General features: G+C 38.5%; 2 protein-coding genes across 3 annotated transcripts in view; one reads left to right on the top strand and one right to left on the bottom strand.

Annotated features, from left to right (window-relative positions):
- The window catches only part of MAU2 (MAU2 sister chromatid cohesion factor), a 33857-nt gene extending 32405 nt beyond the window's left edge, over positions 1-1452 (bottom strand). For both annotated transcript variants that reach the window (XM_075207707.1, XM_075207714.1), the window contains exon 1: positions 1172-1452. In XM_075207707.1, the coding sequence (XP_075063808.1) occupies positions 1172-1423 (252 nt within the window). In that variant the 5' untranslated portion in view covers positions 1424-1452. The remainder of the gene's footprint in view (positions 1-1171) is intronic.
- A 3208-nt stretch (positions 1453-4660) lies between these two features.
- SUGP1 (SURP and G-patch domain containing 1) overlaps positions 4661-21896 on the top strand; it is a 51479-nt gene continuing 34243 nt past the window's right edge. Inside the window, exons 1-5 of the mRNA XM_075207697.1 lie at positions 4661-4734; positions 10202-10367; positions 11239-11336; positions 12139-12360; positions 16316-16439. Coding sequence (XP_075063798.1) covers positions 4713-4734; positions 10202-10367; positions 11239-11336; positions 12139-12360; positions 16316-16439 — 632 coding nt within the window. The 5' untranslated portion in view covers positions 4661-4712. The remainder of the gene's footprint in view (positions 4735-10201; positions 10368-11238; positions 11337-12138; positions 12361-16315; positions 16440-21896) is intronic.

The raw sequence follows: 21896 nt of genomic DNA, 5'->3' as shown, positions 1-21896 counted from the left end.
CTAGATAAGACTGCTTTTATAAAAGAATTGAGATGTATTTAATAATATGGTACAATAGCCCAAATGTGCTGCAAATATGAGACCAAGCATATATTTTATTTATTCCAAATTGTGCTAAACTAATCAAAGACACAGAAACAACAGTTGAAATGTTAGCATTATATTTTGTACTTGGTACTTAAGAAAGTTGTACTGATCTGCAGCTATAACACAGCATTTACAAATAAATTTGCAAACCTGTTTATACTTTGAGACCACTGATATTTGAAATGTCATGGAAACAGAATTTAAAAGCCAACTTCTAGCATTCTTGGTGGCACTGACAATTTTTATTTTTGACAAAAATTGTGCCCATTTAGACACATACATACAGTTGTAAATGTGCTATTAAAATACATTTCTCTATATGCATTAAACAGTATTATGAACAAAAACAAATCACGAATACATCACATTTGTTAAGATAAATTCTGCAACCGCGTTAAAGAATAAAATAATACAGACTGCAGTTGAAGTAGTAACAGCATAGCAATCAAAACCATAATGTCCCATCAAGGTACCAATAAACTTTGTTTCAGACAGATCACATGAGCTAACACCACTAATAGTGGTAACAACAATAAACTGTCAGAATTTGGGACAATAGGATTTGCCCTGTGCTCACAATAACACACTAATGCGCTCATTTGGTGTTGAATAGCTAGTGATGAGGGAGAGATGGGATAAGGACAGTGCAGCAGCAAAACGGATTATTAATATTTTTTTAACTGCAATTGCACCTCTTATTAGTAGAATAAATTTTTGGAATCATATGTTCAAACAGAGTAATTACTAACTAATGTTAACTGGATATAAATAATTCCATCTAGATATACTGCACTTGCTTTAAAGGAGCACTAAACCTAAAAAGAATAAATTATTAATAACTTCATAGCTTGTTAAAAGAAGCTGGTGCTGATCTGCAACAAGGGTTCCTGGGGCTTATGAGTGTGTGCAGCATCTGGAGCCTGAGATGGTAAAGCTGGAGCTCTGCCAATACTACGATGGGAGATACCCCCTAATACCCAGCAGCTCCCTCTACCTCCCAGATCAATACACCGCTCCCATCATCCAGATCCTCTGTCTGCTCCCCAGGTTCCCTCTATCCCCCCAGCCAGTCCCCGGAGCTCACCGCCTTCTCCAGGTGTTGCCGGGCCAGCTCACTGTTCTTGGTGTGATGATACAGGACCGAGCCGAGCTGCAGGTGAGTCCGGGCCTCGATACGCTGCGGAGGCTTGAACTGGAAGACAGCCTGCAGGCAGTGCACGCACAGACGGATCTTGGGTGGGCTGGAGGTGCGGAAGTGCTCGGCGAAACCCAGCAATGCCAAGTACCACGACTCCGAGGCCTCAGCCTGCGGAGCCACTACAGCCGCTGCCGCCATCACTGACACCAACAACAAGGCCCTATTCCCTGCTCCACCACTAAACTCGCGAGAGCTGCGCGCAGGGCAGTCTGGGAACTGTAGTTCCTCCATTGTCTAGTTTGTTATGCCGCACACGGTTGGTAACATGTTGTCCTGTATCAAATACTTCCCTATGTGTATAAGTTTACCAAGTTATTGTTTTGAAACAACTGAATACTATAACCAGGGTACACACAAATGGATGACTTGTATTATAGTATTCAAATGATGTGATAATTTGGTCCAGTCCCAATAAAACTTATATGCTGGTAAATATGAAATTATCTACAGACTGAAAGATTACTTATTTTAAATTGAGGATTATTTAGCTTTTTAATATGTATTTTATGGGTATGTAATAAAATGCTAATCTACAATTTTGTCCAGGGCGTTTACATATATATTTTTCTGACTAGAACCAACTTGTGAACACTAACAATGTACCGTGATAATTGTACCCCAGGAGTGCCTCACACAGACAGTAGTTCTTTTTCTTTACTACTGGTCCCCATAATATAAGATCCATGATGCCAGAAACAGTACAATTTAAACACCTGTAAGTCAATGACGAGGCTCTACCTCCTACATATATAATTTATTCCGTTCCTTTAGCGTACCTCCCAACAATTAAAAATTCTAAATCAGGACATGACCCCATCCCCTCCAAAATGGGGGAGTGTCCTTGTCACAGGGCATACTTGACAACTTTAAATATCTCCCTTTGGAGGTAAAAAAGGTCAAGTGGCAAGTGCATGGGGAAAATAGTGCCAAAAATTGCATTGTTTTGGCCACGATCTTGCAGCAAAATGCCATGATAGCGCATTTCATAGTGAGAAGTGGTGACAAAGTTACGCAATTCCAAAGAAATTACGTCTTTGAGGCTCTTCTTCCACCCAGTTCACTAGAAAGTGGGCAGTATCCAGGAGAAAGGCCTGCTCTCTCTGGAGAACTACCCGAAATGTGGTAGGGTCCTGAACATTGCGGGAGAGTAGGCGAGTATGGGTTAGGGGCATTATCACACCCCTTGAATTGCTGCACATACAGGAGTCACATGCCTCTGGTGCGTGCACCACCTGATCACCATCGTAAACTGGTAGATACCTTCCAAACTCCACAAGTTGGGACAAACATGATGACCACAAAATTTCGGGACACTTCCTCCAAGATGGGACAGTCATGCCGAAAACAGGACATTTATGCTTTTTTTTATTGTCCATAAGCATCACGTATATAGATTTTTTTTTTTATGTCATTTATCTTTATTGAAAGCATAGGTGGCCGTGTACAGATGGAACATAATAGAAATGCAAATGCAATTAAAAACATTGCAGCAATCATTCAATAATAATGGCAAATACTCGTACAGTAAAGACAAACAATACACAACAGACAATAGAGAGAGATAGAAGGAAATAGTACAGGGAGTTAGTGGGAGAAAGCGAAAAGAAGGGAGGGGGCTCCTCATTATGTTATAGCTGTTTTGTGAGGGAATGAATGCCCTATGAGAGTGTATTCAGTAGGCCCATCCTCCAGCGTACCCGCTGAGGAGGCCTTTTGGCGGCAGGAGTCTATCCACAGTCCATGAGAGAGTGGTAAGACAGAGATTATTTAAATTCAAGCCAGCAGAACCTCACCACAGTGTATTCAGTAACTTTTGTTTGACCTGATAGAGCAATGTCGTCCATCAGCCTATAAAGATCTATCCACCTGAACCACTCCCGCATGCCGGGAGAGGTAGAAAACAGCCAATGGACTGGGATAACCGCTATGGTGGCGTTGCTCAAATTGAGGAGTAAAGATTTTTTATATTGGGAAAGGGAAACATCTGAGAGGCTGAACAGCCAGAAATCATGGCCCTCAGGGACTGGACAACCCAGGATCTCCTCTGCAACTGTTCACACCTGGTGCCAATATTGCGCTATTACAAAGCATGATCACCAAATGTGGAGTTGGGAACCTGTCCCTCAACCACATCTCCAGCATGACCCCGACACACCCGGGTGCATCTTAATTGGGAGGGACACCTGTACCAGTGAGATAGAATCTTGTACCACATCTCCACCACAGAAACCCTAGTGGAGCTCACCAGGGTGTACTGGGATGCTCGAGCCCAATACTGATTAGAGGTAGGCCTCCCAAGTTCTCTATCCCATGCAACGGCATAGCCAGGTAGGGTGGGGTAGAGGTTGATAATGAGCAGTTGGTATATTGTGGATATAATGTATACTACAGTTCTATGGAGATGCAGCACAGCTCCTCAAAACCAGACAGGCTATATAGATTTTTTACATAACTGTCCACACAGGTTGTGGATTGACTGACAGACAGAAACTTTAGCATATGTACCCAATTTGCATAGAACTGGTAACTAACAGTAGATACAATAGGGGCGACAGGCAATGAGAGTGACCTTTAGAGAGGAAGGGGCCACACTGTGATTTGACACGGATATGTAGCTAAAAAAATTTAACTGTATTGCAAAAATATAATGACATTTCAGTGGGCACATTTTTATAAGGTAGAATTTTCAATGGGCATTAGGAGAATATTAGGCTGGTATGTATACCTATATAATATATATGATATGTACATATACACAATATACTGTATACATAAACACTATAGGTGTTTGATGAGGTTGAGGTCAGGGCTCTGTGCGGGCCAGTCAGGTTCATTCACACTGAACTCACCAAACCATGTCTTTGTGGTCCTTGCTTGGTGTACTAGGGCAGTCATGTTGGAATAAAAAAAAACCTTCCCCAAACTGTTGCCACAAAGTTGGAAGCATAGCATTGTCCAAAATTACTTGGTATGCTGAAGCATTAAGATTGCTCTTCACACTTTCATTAAAAAAATAGAACTACACTAATACTATATAATTATTTGCAGATAATCATCTCTTTGTATACTTCAATGTTCTGGTACTCATTGTTTTTGTACCATCGAATGAAAACTCGTGTTGTATGTTTTGTACATCTGCTGCATTATTATTTAGTTACACGTGGATTGCTGTAGCTTTATGGTTAAGTGATTTCTAGCAAATCATTGAGGTGAACTCGAGTGAAAAGCAGATTGCATGTTACTTATGAAGTAGGGATGTAGTGATTAAACACAACTCGTCAAGAACATGTCAAGTGTTTTTTTTAAACAATGACACTGCTCGTCCTGACTACAATTCCCGGCCTGCCCTGCGCCGGAACAGGCTCTGCTAGTGGTGAGACAACGTGAAGGGCTGTGGGAGGTCCGGGCATCGGGGAGAGAGAGCAAGATGGAGAGCTGGAAGTCCTCAGGTATTACAGGCTGCTCGCCTCTATACACATAACCCCACCATGTACACAGTACCGCACCACTACTGGCCCGTCTATGTGCCCATGGTGTGCCAATGTGCCCTCCTTCACAGCACTAAGGTCTGTGTCATCTGACCTGTTTATATAGGGTCGCATACGGCGGGTTGTGTATTGTACACAACGGCAACATTAATGTGTTCGTGTACTGTGTTTTTGAGGCCGTTTTGTGTTAGAATGTGTAGATCTACACTTAGTCCATGTGAACGTGTTTACAGAAAAGGGGTCAAAGTAATATACTACAGATACCATAGGCCACAGATGCACAATCTATGAATTAACCTATAAAAATAACCCTAGAAATATGTGTGAAAGCTATATTAAAGTATGGAAAAATGACCATAGAAAAGACCTAGGGTTAAATGTATAAAGCTGCAGGTTTAAAAAGTGGAGATGTTGCCTATAGTAACCAGATTCTAGTTCATTTATTTAGTACACTCTGCAAAATTATAGCTAGAATCTAATTGGTTGCTATAGGCAATATCTCCACTATTCAAACCCACTGGAAACTCGCAGCTTGATACGTTTACCCCCTAGAATTCATAGTACTAAAATCACTCTCAATAGGGAATGCTCATTCCCTGTCACATGGGAGCAATTGCAGTAAAAAAAATAAAAAATATATATATATGCAGAGATTTTATTGCTTAATTAGTCAATTTTGAACGGTTCCTTATTCACTTCAATTTGCCAGCATGGAGCGATTTCAGTGCTATTTTTTTTTTTCCAGTTCTAAAACTGCTTGAGTTCAAAGCACCTCTCTGACACCACTGTTTATTTGTTAGGTAGGACTTTCTTTTTGCACTGGTTTTAAATAGTATTTTTTTTTTTATTGAAGCTAAATTACGTGAAATTATTCTCTTAGGCCAGCACGTGGCTAAGTGGTTAGCACTTCTGCCTCACAGCACTGGGGTCATGAGTTCAATTCCCGACCATGGCCTTATCTGTGTGGAGTTTGTATGTTCTCCCCGTGTTTGCGTGGGTTTCCTCCCACACTCCAAAAACATACTAGTAGGTTAATTGGCTGCTATCAAAATTGTCTGTCTGTCAGGGGAATTTAGAAATGATGATGATTATTGTAAAGTAATGAGTGCACTTTTAGAAATATGTCCTTTAAATGTGTTCCCCTATTCCTTCCATTTATTTTTATACCGAACCTGTGTCATTTTCTCTAATTAAGACCCACTTTTTGTTTGCATTTAAACATGCATGTGAAATGCAGACATGTTTGATGTTTTGCTAGAATTGTTTAATGTAGACTTCTTAATGCATTTACATGTAGCATATGCAAAATATAGAACAAGTACAGTTTCAAACAAAGCAATCGCAGGTAAGTACACCAATGCATATGGCAACACTAGAAACGATTTTCTAGTGTCAGACCTGTGGTTAAAACACATGAAAATAATTTACTAGCTGGTACAAGTTATTTATTCAGGTGCTGAAAATGAGTTTTTTTTTTGCGTTTTGTTTTACTTTTTTTTTTTTTTTATTATTATTAGTGTCCCCCAGTAAATCAAAATAGACACTAGAAATATATTTTCATTTTACATCAACTGTTTGTTTGTTGTAGAACTGATACTGTAAACATTGAATACATTTATTTATTTTTTTCATTTAAACTATGAAAGCTAATGTAGTTTTTTTTAAACTTTCTGCCTGAGATCCCGGTGATCATCTGATGTAATGATCCCGAAGAACCCTGTAAAATATTGCATCCTGCATAAATTGCACAGCATTCTATCAATTATGGTGCAGAAATTATTGAGCCATCAGCAACCGGTTATAATAGTTGTTGACCATTCCTCTGGAGTCAGTAACCCCAATTGTCAAACTCAAACAACATTTCTCTTTCTTTCTATTTGGTAGACCGTTTTCAAACCTTGGCTATAGAGGGCATTTGTGCTAGTGTAGGCTAATTCTAAACTGTAGACAAGTTTGAATTCAAGCTCCTCCTATGCTATACTCCTCATTTTTTAATTTGTGCCCATGCAGAAGGGTACCTTTTTTACTGGAGCATTTTTCTTTATTTCACTTTCATAAGCTCTGCTGGGCAGAGTGTGGGCATAGGCGCTGGTTCAGCATTTCTCTGTTGCTCTGGCCTCTTTTTCAAATGGAGCTCGGTCACGTGGGAGAACAGTGACCCCGTGACAATGGGCATCAGCCATTTGCTGCACCGTACCGAACACTGGGGGCTGTGGCAGTTGGGAGAACAGCTGAAATCTCTTCCTAGGACAGGCTGGGAAGGGGCCGCAGCTGACGAGTCCTGCATCAGAGGACAACATAGGACATTCAGTGGTCAGAACAATGGTCTGATGGGGGTTACTATTAAGTTATGACTTATACTAGAGACAGATTTGGCATTTCCCCCACAGTGAAAAAGTGCAGTTGTTTAAAATGACGTGGCTTCACACAAAAATGTCACTGAAGAAAGCTGTTTTCCAGTAGTAGCCCTTCCTCCTTGGCAGGGTTTGTTAACTAGAAAGTCTGCCAGAACATGTAGATTGCTGAACACCTCATTGGTGCCAGAAGTTCCTTTCTAGGCTGCTTTCAGTTGTCTGCTCTGAACTTGGGAGATGTTTTGCCTTGATTATTTGTAGATGTCTTTATCCAGTTCATTATTGGTGACTGCGCTGTGTGTGCTTTCCTTTCATAATATAAGTTTGGTGGAGTATTGATTAATGGACACTTTGTTCTGTCACTGTACCCTCTTTATTGTCATTGAGTACTGACTTTATCTGCTGTTTACTGTCGCTGTACTCATATTGCTGTATATGTGTGTCTATGTGTATATATAATATATAAATATATATACATGTATATTATATCTCTTCCTGGTTTTAAAGTTTGTTTCTCGCTGTTCTCCGTCTTGACCATGTAAAAAAAAAAGGGCTAATTCCAGATTGAAGGCTGCTGACGGAAAATCTGTTATATATTTTACATGTTACAAATGCAGGCAAAATTCAAAATCTAATGGACTTTTGGAAACAGATGTCTGATATGTGGTGTGTGAGACTGAGGGCTAAGGTCTGCGCATGTCTGGGGAGAACGTGGCTAAAATGGTGCAACTGGTTTGGGCAAAGATGCTACCTCAATCAATCAAGAAACTATCAAGGCGCGCAAAGTGTCCTCTGGAGGTAATTCAAAGCATCCCTCCTAATTTTCCCCTATGGCCTCCAGCAGTGGATCTGCCTTCTAAGGACGTTGTGCCTTAACGGGTACCAGACCCTTTAGCAGTAGTGTAGGTGCCTTCTTGGGTTCGAAACCTGGAAAAGTCAGTACAATATTTGGCCCAGGTGTCTTTTGCAGGAGAGGTAGTCGGAGATATCTTCATCCAACATATCTTGTGTCAGGGATTTGCCCAGGTCCACTTCCAAGGAAATTGCGAATTGGAACCATCCTCTGAGGAAGAAGGTGAGATTCCAGAGGACTTGACAGTTTGGGAGAATAACCCCTCTAGTAGTCTGGATGTCGAGAAACTGGTGTTAGCAGTTTTCCAAGCCCTCAATATTCAGGATCTTGAACTTGAGGTTCCGGATGTTTCCTTGTTCAAAAGGAAAAAGAAGCACACAGTCTCCTTTCCGTCTTTCCCACAGTTGACAGAACTCTTGGATGAGGCCTTGCAGAAACCATACAGGAGGTTTTAGTTCAACAACCCTTTCTTGGAAGAAGATATGGGTAAAATGGAGAATCCATCCAGATTGGATGCCCATTTTGCTAAATCCACCACGCTATTCTTATTGCAAACCTTGCATAATTGAAAGACGGCACAGATAGAATATGTTAAGGGATTCTTAAATCTGTCTTTGTCACAGCAAGCGCATCACTCAGACCCATTCAAGCGGCTGCTTGGGTAAGCAAAGTGGTAGAGAAATGGACTAAGTAACCCAGTGAGAGCATGCAATCTGGGACATCATGGCCACATCCATACAGAGCACATAGATCAACGGAAACAGCTGGCATCCTGACAGATGCCAATAGATATGGTAATCGGATCCGATAGGCTACTGTTTATCCTAATCCTGACTGAAGGATGTTGGTATAAGGCTAAAATTATATTTAGAGGTGAAGGACCAAATCCCCTGACATGAAATCACAATTTTCCCGGTTAGAGGGCCTCCCTGTGTCTGTCGATAATAATGCCTAGATCTCATATTCCAAGATATATGGTGGAAAAAAGTCTTTGACATATTAGTGTTGTCACATACAAGAGGCTACAATTATGCTAGGTACGAAGCCCAGCTAAGCATTCTCAATTATTTCATGCAAGAGCATTTTTAGACAGTTCAACGATAAGTTTCGCCAAATGTTTGACAACCTCATTTAAGAGGGAGAATGGCCTGTAGCTGGAGCACAGGGAAGAGTCCTTCCCTTCTTGTAGGGGTGCTGTATTTGGACCTCCAGTGTTTGCCTAGAGAAATAAGTTTCATTAAAAGCCTTATTGAATGCTTAGAGAAGGAGGTTGACCAATTTATCTTTATTAACTCTATAGTGAGAGATGGAGAACCCATCAGGTCAGGTCTGGGTCTTTTTCCGTAGAGAGAAGATTTAATGGCTTCATCTAATTCTTGAACTGTATAGGGCTTTTCCAGAGACTGTTGTGATTATTGATAGATTTTAGGAAGCCATAAGCTTCAAGGTTGTCGTCTATCCTTTACCACTTAGATTGTAAATCTTCCTGCGGGCCTTGGCATGAGATTGTATTATTTGGTGTAGTATCTGTGAAAAGTATTGCCAATATCTTTATCCAGATGTCGGGAGTTGCTTTCCACATCTTTAAGAGTTTGAATGAATGTTAGGAATCTCTTAGTACTAAGGGCTCTCGCCAACGTTCTGCCTTGCATGTTACCCTACTGGTAATATCTGTTCCTACATTTGTGCAAGACAAGTTTCATCTTGTCATTTAACAGTTTATTCAGGGCCACCCTTGTCACCTATTTCATCGTAAGTGGACTGTCATTGTGACATGTCTCTAAAGCTTTTATTTTGAGTATTATAGGGCATCTTTTTGGGCTTCCTTCTATACTTTAATTTTTAACAGCTGTAGTGGAATATCTGGATGATAATTTACTAAAGGTAGTGATTTTTTGTTTGTTTTTGGATGGCCTATCGGTTATGTTGAGTAGGTTTGTATTTTGATATCCCAAAATGTAAACTTTATATTTTTCACTGACTACAAGCTCTTCTTTCTCTTTTGTAACTCATTTTCCCCAATACCCCTACTCTGCAATTTATATAATTCATTTACATAATATTTAATTTTTCCAGCTAACTTCCAGCAAGGTTGTGTGAGCATATTTTTGTCATGTTAGGTAGGTGTAATGGCTGAAATGGGTTGCCATTGTAACAAATGATTATTTATGTCTGATCTGTGCAAACTGGGTCACATTTTAGTCTCTCCTTTTTATTTTAGGGGTCGGTGGCAGGCGGTTTGCATCTGCCCCTCCAAAACCTTCAAAACCTAGTGCATATATCTTATACCAAGAGGAACTTATAGAGAAGAAAAAAAGGGAGATTGAGGCTAAAACAAAACATCAAGCCAAGCAGTCTCAACAAAGTGCACCAGTTCAAGGCACAAAGTGAGTTCATTGTGTGGGTTAAAACAGATATATGTTTTTATGACTGTAATCAAGGCTTATGCTCACTCTAATATAAAGCCACAAAGAAAATTGTTTTCAGAATAACATGCTAAATATTTAATGAATCTGGTTATGGTGACTTTTTTTTTTTTTTTTACTTTACACCCAATTTTAGTAGCACAATAATTAAAACAATTGAACAACCTGACATTGGCCTGTCCAGTCAATGTAAGAAAACAAAAAAGTGTATACAACACAGATTTATGTATAAACATGAATAATGAATGTAATCCTCAATCAAAAGAATACTGACTGTTATATTCACTATACACTGAGTCTAGATGGCAAAATTGTATGTATGAAGCAAATTATAATCTTGGCTGTCAAAACATACTAATGTATTGGTGTAAATAAGTATGATAACCGCAACCCATAATTCATGGATGCGAATGAATATGTAATATGTATGTTTAGTTCTATCAATAATGACGTTCCCTGGTGTTATACTGGTATGATTTATAATTATCGATAATTTAATTTAACATCTGAAAAATTAAAAGAGAGAGCACTTATAACAGTAGGTTTTGCATTGCAAGTTGTACTTGCCTCGGGTTTTAAGTTTATGGATGGATTATTAAGTGCACAGCTTTTGTATGATATTTTGTTTACTTGAAGTATGTGCATGCTTTATTTACTATTGCTTTGTGTAAATGTACAGTAATAGATCACGTGAGGTTGTTTTTGTGAATTTTGGTTGTGTTGGTAATGTCATATTTTTAGGAATAAATTATATTGTTGAGAAGATGAAGGCATTTTATTGCAATTGGTCACATAGTTGTACAGTAATATTATTTGATTTTCAACATTGTAGCTCCACAATTGCATCATCCTCAACATCAAATAAATTTGCAAACGATGGCAGCTTCTTGCAGCAGTTTCTGAAGTTACAGAAAGAAAAGTCAGGCACGGGTGAGTTTGTCCTGCTTTTCTTTCCTTTTTGTTAAAGGAAATTGTTGAGACAATGCTTTGTAATTATATAAATACATTTTACTCTCATTGAAACAGTTGAGAGTGTTGTGGTGTATACTTTGCTGTTTTTTTTTCTTCTGTAGTAGAGGGACACAGACAGTGGGATTATATTCCACCCCAAGGAAGAAGGGCACTGAAAGAAAACAGACTCCTATTCTGCAGCCAGAGCTCTTTGAGCTTGGCTGTGGGGCTTTGCAGTCAGGGATCTCGCCATCTGGATCCTTTTGAATCCCTCCGATGATACCGGACTGTTCTCCAGCCCCGCATGGGGAGGCGGCTTGCAACAGGCTTAATACTGCCACCTCCCTCTCTCACATTAGTTCACCCAGGAATGCTTGTTTTCTGTTGTAATCTGCTTCTCTTATTATTATTCTTGTCTCCTTGCTGGGCTAGTGGAAAGCTGAGGAGGAGCAGGAGAGTTATAAGGGAGAAGCAGTGCCCTGCCTCCTATGGGTCGAAGATAACCTACTGTCTGTGAAGGCACTTAATGGTAAAATCCCATTTTGATTTTTTTTTTAACTAGGCACAGTATTTTGTGTGTGTGTGTGTATATATATATATATATATATATATATATATATATATATATATATATATATATATATATATATATATATATATATATATATATATATAATCATTTGTATTGTTTGAAGCGCTGCCATTATATCCAGCAGGAATTAGGACAGACCCAAACACTCCTGCTTTTTGGTTCCTATAGTAACTTGGGTTTTCTCCACAGAAAACTCAGCAACAGGTTCTAGTGGGAGCTTACCAGCTACTCAGAAGAAGCCTCTCCTAATACAAAAACGTCATGGGACCTCTGTCGAGAGCATGTTGAACCAAATGAAGTCCTACTCCCGTGTTAAGCAGACCCCTAAACTGAACCGCAACAGCGTCTTTAAGTCCCCTGAGGAGGATGATGATGATGAAGAGGATTATGAGCAGTGGTTGGAAATAAAAAGTAAGTTGCAGAAGGTGAGAGGGGATTTAAGGAAAGAATATATGATGTGGTATGTTGTAGTAGTAATTTGCTAGTGGCAGAATTAGTAAATGTAATGTGAGACTGAGATGTATTGGAGATATGGACAGACAACTTTAAAAACATACACATGCTTGGCACTGTAACATGCATTGTGCATACATTACATAAATGAACAATCAATTGCGATAATGCAGGCACTGCTTTGTTATGTATGGGGCTACGTATGGTCTAAAAATTTTTGCAGGATATGATTCAAAATGCATTGAATTAAAGTACGTTCTGGGTCACCATAGTACCAACACTGGTGTGCAAGTGGTATTTTAAGAATTGAATTTGTCTTATGAAAATGGTTTATTGACTGCAATTAAGAAATACGTTTGAAACATGATTTTGAGGTCAAACTAGAGATTACCATAAAGTATATCAGGTGTAAAGGTGTTGATAAAATAAATTGAAGCTATATTATGTAAAAGTTGGCATAATTCAGCACTACCTCTGACTAGCATCTTTCAGCAATGGGAATATCAGCAGAGAGAGCCCTACAAATATAATTATTTAAAATAAATATTATGACTAATGTCTAAAAAATAGAAAATTGGTCTGGTCATTAAAGGACATGTCACCCCCTAAGTGCATAGCAGTATTTATGGAAGAGGACACCAAAAGGATTAGATCGGCCATATGTGCTCTGGTACTGTTAAGTGCCCAGGGCAATTGTAATAAATATAGTAATTGGGGGCTTCCGTCTCTTTTTTAAATGGTTAAATAAAGTCAACTGGCAAAATATTACAAAACTGATTAGCTCTTGTTAATCCTGTGGGTCCCAGGTTTTTACAAGTTGTAATTTAAGAAAAAAGTGGAAAACAAAGCAAACACCAGCTTAGTTTGGCAAAAATAATTCCACGCTGGTATAAGACCACTATATTTCATGGAGAGCCTTGTCATTAATTTACATATAGAATAACGAAAAAAGAAACTGGCACAAAAATAGAACACACTTCATTATCTATTAACAAAATTGAGTACATTTTATTGGGCACAATTAAGTTCAAAGTGGCAATTCTGTAGATGAGTAATTGTTATGTTTTCCTCCCATTGCCTCAGAATTGCCTTGCATGTTTCTCTACTGTTATGTAACTGAGTATACAGGGTAACAAAGTGATTATGTTCCATTCAGCAAAAGACTCTGATTCCAAAGTTGGTAGATTTAAATATAGATTAAATGTACCGTTCCTGGCTTACTACATAATGAGTTCTATCGTATATTAATAATTATTAATGCAAAGTAAACATAATTTAGTAACGAACCACATGGTAATGATGGTAGTTATACTAAGCTAAAAATAACTGTGTACATAAAATATAAAGTCCCTATATTTTGTTCCCTAGTCTTTGTTGTATTTGAACTGGAAAGCTTTACTGAGCATGTCCAAATATCATATACATTTTTAACTTTCTCCACCTTTACACAGTAGCCCAGCGTTTTGCCACCTCGCAATCTGACATTGTCAGAGTACTTTAGGAGCATGTGAGTGTTTTTGGAGATATGGGTATTCCAAATGTAAAAGGTATGCGGATGGAAACTACCAGAGCTGCAAATACAAGATTTTCATGGACGCTGTTAAATCCTTTTGGTCAAATGCCACATCACTATTTTATATATGCATATCATTCATCTAAAACTGCACAATATGCGTTGTGGCTTAAATCTCATAACTAGTACAACAAGATTATTCTTGGTGTTTCCAGAGCATCTTTTGAAATATATTTTTGGCTTGGTAAGGTACCACCAGGCACCTGTAACCCCCTCCTAAACATGAGTGTAATTTAATCCACGGTTAGCACATAACCCCAGCTTGATTTCTGCTATACAAGTATTATGTATATACATATATAAAACAAGACATATCTAACTAGAGGCTGAGCCAGTTTTGTTTCCTTTTACTGTAATCTTCATGTTCTGTGACCTCAATGTGTGCTTTTATTTCACACTCCATGGGGTATATTTACTAAACTGAGTTTGAAAAAGTAGAGATGGTGTCTATAGCAACCAATCAGATTTTATCTGTCTTAATGTGGAATGTACTAAATAAATGATAAATAGAATCTGATTGGTTAATAGTCATCACCTCCACTTTCTCAAACCCGCAGTTTAGTAAATATACCCCTATGCCTCTGTTCTATCCAGAGAGCGGACATAATCTGGCTTTGCATTGTATATAATGCACTACGTAACAAAATCATTTGGAGTAATGAACATGACCAATGTACTCTTGCTGTAATTAAAAAAAAAAAACAAAAGAAAAAAACAAGTTTCTTTGCAATCTGTATGAGCAGGGTGTGTGCAGAGCATAGTTGCATATACACAGATAAACTTCGTACAATGAGCACAGCTTTCGTTCTGTAGAGAAGTATTGCACAAGAAACAGAAAACGGTAGTTGATGGCATTTAAAATGTGGACAGAGATGGCCAAGATGCATCTTTGTCCCGCCGCATGCCTTGATTTCAAAGTGTTTGCAGAGTAGCCAAAGTTTGCATGGTACAAAGTGGTCGTAACAATTTATCTACTTTTGCAGAGCTTTGCAAAAACAAGATTTAATTTGCGGAGCAAGATTATTTGACCAAGTTAAATAGGGGGGGGGGGGGGGAATGCACATGTTTAGTGACATTCCTTTGTGTACTTAGTGGTGCATAGCCAATTTCACTTTGATTCAATTTCAAGAGCTTGAATTTTGCACCAGCTGAGAGTTGATGGTCTGCAGTTCTCATCCTGTGCTTTCAGTGGGATCCATTTTTCATATTAATTTTCCACTTTGGCAGAGCTTCACATACAGAAAACTGCCCCTTAATAACTGTGCCATTATCCCCTTGCTCTCATGGTTAACTTAAGCCATGAATGAGACAAAACCGTGCAAAATTTTAGGTACAAAAAAGGAAAAGTTTATTGAAAAGACTGGTTTTAAAGTGGTAGGAAGTTGGACTTACACTTTTGCACAGTGCACCTCTTTAGATTTTACTGTCCCTGTGGGCACTCACAAGTGCAAAAAAAAAAAAAAGGTGTTTTTTGCAGTGCTCATCTAGTGTACTTTGACAAGGCATCACTTGAAGTACACTGTAGTTTTTTTTACCTAGACATTTATTGGTGGTGTCTACATTTTTAGGAGTAATTTCTACAGATTTGACAAGTGTGCTCCCCTATGCTTCCTTAGAGGCCGGTTGCCTTCTGAATTCTACATCATATAGCCTGCTGTAAGGTATTATAGAATACATGACAGCATCTTAGTGATCTTAGAAAGGTTGAAAGAAAATTAAGTGCACATCCGACCTTAATATAAATACCCATAAACAACTGTTAAAAATGTGTTCCTGCTTCCGCCTATATTACAGAAAGCCTTGTAAGAGTCCTATTCGACTCCTCTAGGATTATTGCATTGCCTTTCAGTGATCTGTGTATATATAACCATATGCGCCCTACCCCCCCCGCAATGAAAAACGTTCATCTTCTATATCTAATTATCTGATAACTTTACCGATAATGTTCACATGTACATGCTAGTTACATTGATCTAATTTTTTTTCTTTCTTGTAATGGGAACTTTTACAAATACATTTTTGTATGTCACAATTCAATATTGTTGTATGGTTATTTGCTTTTAAATTGTTCTTTTGATTTTAATTTCCCTTTGACAACTAGAATCCTATCATTCTACATAAATATGAGTTGGGAGATTGAAAAGAAGTTGAGTAGAGAGGTTACTGAACAGGATATGGTGTACAGGAATGCTGACCACAAGAGCTGACAAGCTAAGCATGTGTTGCTGTCTCATTCCTGCTTTGTTCCCTTCCTCTGCTCTGGTGCTCTTCCTAGAAGTTAAATGCCTGTTGATTGTTTGCTGTGTGAATTGAATCCCAGTACTGACAGCCTGCTTAAAGTTTCACCCCCAGAGGACTCTGAAACCCGCAAGGTGGTGGAGCAGTTGGCTCGTTTTGTAGCTGAAGGGGGCAGAGAGCTGGAAAAAATGGCAATGGAAGATTACAAGGATAACCCATCCTTTGGGTGAGTATTGGCGTAGGGGAGGGGGTATTTATACTATAATAATAATAATAATAAATGTCAGTGCTCACCTACTAACTATAAAACTTTGGTCTCTTCATATTAAGAAACCGGTTTCAGCAAGTGTTATTTCCAAAGGGTTCAGAATCGTATTAAGGCAGCATTACAAACAGTCAACCACAAATAATGGTTATCCTTTCTTTCTGATCTTTTAAACATTTTGGCTGTTTTATTAAAAAAAAAGAATATAACCTTTTTCACTTTTAGCCACTTTAAGTTTACTTATCAACTAACTATGCAGGTTAGAATTAGTTAGGTTCTAACGTCTTGACAAGATGGCAATATCTGCTGGGGTTTGTGCTGAGCTGTCCGTGATTACCTCTGGTTCCAGCGTTATGCTCAGCTTTTGTGTGATTTGTATTAGTGATCTGTTGTTGGATAACCAGTGTTCATTATTGTACCATATGAGCTAGCATTAGATTTCTATTATATGTGATCTAGCAGCACTGAGGTGCTTTGAAAACTTGTTCCAATCACGTCAATCTCATGCACCTTCACATACATGCATGAATATCATGCTGTCTCAGCGTGGGCTTAAATACAGTTTTAATTATTTTTTTTTGTCCCCTCCGGGCACTAATCTTGCTTTTTTGACACACAGGTGCTTTAAAGTCTTATGTAATTGTGAAATATTATTATGGGTAATGAAAACCTTAAAACATAAAATGTGTCACTGGACATCGTCCTTTATAGCAGGTTTATGGAGAAGAGATCCTGCATCTTCCAGAAGAAGATGATGTAACAGGGATTGGGGACCGTAGAAGGTTTATTTCCCCTTTTTCCTGTTCTGTCCACTGCCTTAATGAATGTAATATAAGTCTGAATGTACACACTGCTGTCAGTGCTTTGCTGCACAGATGTAGTCGTACAGACAATTGACACTGATTGCACCAAACATAGAACAAAGAGATTCGAAACAGTTGCAAATGTGTCAGTGTTTACTGATCAAAGTTCTCTATATTTAGATATGTCCAAGTTGCATTTATTACATACAAGGCCAGAGGAGAATTGGGGCACTTAAGCCAATGTGTACTTAATAAAATGATCTATCATGATATTTTGAAATATTGTCCATTGTGATCTGCCTTCTGTCATACTGCTTCCTGCCAGAATAATTTGCTTTCTCATAGAATATATTTTGAGTAATGGACATTTGCCAAGTGGTAGCTGCATCACCAAGACTAAAATGTATTACAACAGTAAATAAAATTGTATTTAAACAAAGAAGTTTATTTTTTAACTTGTATCGGTATTGTGTATATATTTTTAATGAGAATGCACAACTGAGATTTTTGCTAATTTAAATCATTTTACTTCTCATCTCAGGGATAGGGATACAGTGAAACACCGATTTTACAGTTTCATGGGGGGGGGGGGGGGGGCTAAAAAAATGGTGTAAAATAACAACAAAAAGTTTAAAGAGCTCTTGTCATTGAATACAGCTCCTAGTACCTTCCAATCATTGTCAGATATTGGCCATTGCCATTGGCCGACAAGCAATGTTTGATTTATTATCGCTCAGCTTGTCACAAATTAAAGAGTTTCCCAAACAACCAAAGTACACAGTATGCAAAGCACTACATGACAGTGTGTAACATTGGTGGGGAAGAGCTGGCTTCCCTTTGAATGTCATTTATTTCTGGTTGGTTGAGCAATCAGAACTGAATGATGTTTACTGGGCAATGGAAAGCAAGTGTCTGAAGACAAGCTTTTGATACCTAATTGAATATAATGGTGGAAGGGACTCAAAAAAATAAAAAAGGAAATTAGAACCATAAAAACTTGGAGTTTCACTAAATGTATGTGTGTATTTTTTTATATTTGTTTATAATATTTGGAAACACATGGTCTTCATGCAGCATGCAACTGTAAATAGCTTATTTTATTTTATACTACACTATGATAGTTTTGTTTAAGCTACACCTATTCCTAATGTGACAAATACTATCAGATATTGTTTAGAAATGAAAGGTGTGTTGAATAGGTCGAGGTTTTGCTACTCTTATGCGTGTTAAAAGAGAAATGTACAAAATGAAATCCAATGCAGAAGTAAAATGGGCATCCAATTTTGTAGTGCAATATAGAAAATGAAAGCAGACGACTGAGTCGTTACTATGGCCAACAAAACCTTTTTCTTTTTGGTTCAGTTTTCATAAATGTCCCCCTTTTAGATTTTTGTTGGAATATAACGTTTTAAGTTGTACTGCACAAATAACTTGCCTTCTTTAAAATAATTTCCATTTACTTCTAGTGCCGTATGGCATCACAAGGTATGTCCCTTTTATAAATCAGATCTCTCTGGCATGGCAAAATACGTGTGCATTTTCTATTCTGGCTCTATACTGGGGTGTCTTAATAGCATAATCACCACTGTAGGGCAGTACTACAGCTTTGCCGCCTACTCCGACCCCCAAGCTCCGCCAACTCTCAATAGGTTTTTTTTTTCGTTGTTCTGCTTGTAGGTGCTTAGTGGCATGCAACTAATTTTCCACGTATAGAGTAGTTAGGGGTTTTTATTATTTATAATTGGGAAGTTTGCTTCAGCACCTATGCTTGGGCTAGCTCACTCATTGTTGACTGAAGATCATCCTGCTGGGGTTTCCCTGACAGTGCTTCTGGACTACCCTATATAACCTGTGATTGGCTAGGTCCCTTAAAGATATGAAGACAATTTTTGCTTGTCTCACTCTGTCCCTGGATGCTAGAGAATGATATCGGCACAGTTTAGTCCTAGATTTCAAGCTGGCTATCTCTGCATCCTCCTAGAGGTAAAAGTTGTAAAAAATAAAAATATCTGTATAGCTGTAAACAGGTGCTCATGCCTGCTAACCTGACTCTCACATTTGTTTTCCTGCTGCACTATCCTTGGCTGGATTAGTTATCTAGCTTTATGCCATTTTTTTCACATTATTTGCTGAATTCAACCCGGTTTCCTGTTAGGGTTGATGTACAGCAGTGATGGGCAACAGGTGGCTTCCAGTTCCTTCTGGCTTTGTCAAATTTGCTTGTAGAACTTTGTTTAAAATGCCCACTAATTTGTTAATTCAAATGTGGTTTTTTTCTTCGATTAAATGTATTGTTTTAGGATCAATGTAATGTTAGAGGGCAGCACATATGGCCACTGAAGTATGGGAGTGGAGGCAGTGTGGGGGCGTCGGCTTGGCATGTGTAGGTAATAGAAGCATATTCACTATTCTCATTCACAGTGTGTGGGTTCAATCTCTAATAGAGATAATATCTCTAATAGATATCATCACTGTGTGCAGAGGGTAAACTGTGACAGCTTGTTATAAATGAGAACTTCCCTTCTGTTATATAGTATATTTATACAGTCTTTTCACTGTGTGGGGTGCTACATGTATTATCTCCCATGCACAATACTATATTTCTCAGCAATATTGCTCTCCTTTTGTATACTGCTTTCTTGGAGTTAGCATGAATCTGACACAATTACTGGGGGTGTCTACAATGTGCATTTATGTCCTTTAGTTTCTGTGTAGCTGTCAGCATTGTAGTGGATTAACTCACTTTGTGCAGCTCTTTAGAAGTTAGCATTGCACACTGTGTTTTTCAGCTGATTTACTAGTCTGACTTCTGATTGCCAATTAGCCTGCTCATTCATTACATGGCAGTGTGTCATACCAGCATGTTAACAGGTAAAATGAAGTGTTGGGCACAATATATATAAAAAACATGAAAGCAGTGCATTTTGGTAACACAGTGATGTATAAATTTTCAAATACTACACAGCTAGATAAGCAACTCATATTGGTAATGTTCATTGTCCTTGCTAGGCTGTATTCAGGCTAGAAAACACTGCATGTAGCAGGTTTGGCTTTTTGATGTTGTTACACCTCTTTGAGTTATAGATTATGAAGGGTTTTATGACTAAAAATTCTAATTAACTGCACATCCGGCGCCATCTTGCAGTGGGGCATCCGGAAGTGCCATTGTCAATGACCAGGTTGCCAAAAAATTCAGTGTTAATTTGGTAGTTTGCTATAAGGGTCCTGTGCAATAGTTCATAAGGGCAAAAAGTCATGCTGTAATGGCATTCACAACGGCACACATTTTCCTTCCACCTGCCCTAATTCTGCCAGTGAGGGTAAAACATTCTTTAATGTATCTCTGTTTGGCAAGTTACATACAGCAAAGAGCTGTGTTTTGCAGAAAGCAGTTATCAAAGAGTAAGATGATATTTTGTAGTGCGATCCCAAAATGCACTTCTAATCTCAAAAGTTTATTTTGTTATAATGTAACTCTCATCCTATCCTATTGGTAGATTTTTCACATTGTCTATTAATTTAATTTCTAAGCTTAATTCAGGAACCTTATTGTGATCCATCTTAAATTTGTTTCTTATTTTATAAAATATCACCTTATTCTGTGTATTTTTCTTCTAAGTAAACCATATTGTCTGTAATTCAAGCTTTACATCAGGGTTTACAATATAATTCTCTTTAATCCTATCTGGGGGACACTGCTACCATGGGTTGTGAGAGTGGAGGTGGAGTTATCACTTAACAGGTTAACTTTTAATGTATCAAAGCTGACAAACCCCTCCCCACTGCAACCCCCTGTAGCCTCTTCAGTCTAGTTAAGTGCCCAAGGGAGTTGGGCTTAATTTAATGATAGGAAGAATTTCCTTTCCTTTTTATACTTTACTTTTTTGCAGCAGTGTGCTCTGTTCTAATAATATAGAGCACACTTATTCAGACAGTGAGAGTCAGCCGCTCTCACTAACATCGAAAAGTTTTCTTTTTTTTTTTTTTTTTTTTCCACTTTCAAAACTCTACGCTGCCATCCTGATCAAGGGCCTCTATACTGGCGCTGCCAAAAACGGCAAAGAGCGCCGGTAATAAAAACGCCAGGGGCTGCAATTTTGAAATGGAGGGGGGGCACTTGTACACCAACAGGACGGCCACCAGGAATCTATTACAAGCGAGGTTTACAAGGTTAGAAGAAGGGATATTTAAACATGGAACCTCCGTCAGACGCTTGTACATAACTATCCCTGAGGAATCCTCATGTCATGAGGTGAAACGCGTTAGTTATTAAGACAATCATACTGACCCTTGTTCTACCTGTCATCTTGGAAGACCGAACGGATTTCTACAATTCTATTGGATAACTTATTCATTTACCCGCGAAGCGGAACCAAAGAACAGGTAGGCATTTCTCCTCCGGAGAAAATCTAGAGATGCTGCGCATGCGCACACTGGCTTTCATACACTCCGGAACCAAGCTCTTTCTCCGTATCACGAATGACCAGGACTAACAGCACAGGAAAGATCTATCTCTACTAACCGTGAGTCAGCATTATATGCAGGGTATTAGGGCAAGATTGGAACCCATTTTTTTAACTCGTTGTGATATTCTTTGAACCTGTTAAGACTTTTA

Source organism: Mixophyes fleayi, chromosome 1, assembly GCF_038048845.1.
Source record: "Mixophyes fleayi isolate aMixFle1 chromosome 1, aMixFle1.hap1, whole genome shotgun sequence".
Taxonomy (NCBI): Eukaryota; Metazoa; Chordata; class Amphibia; order Anura; family Limnodynastidae; genus Mixophyes; species Mixophyes fleayi.
The sequence above is the reverse complement of the archived record's forward strand: the minus strand, read 5'-3'. Positions and strand labels throughout refer to the sequence as shown.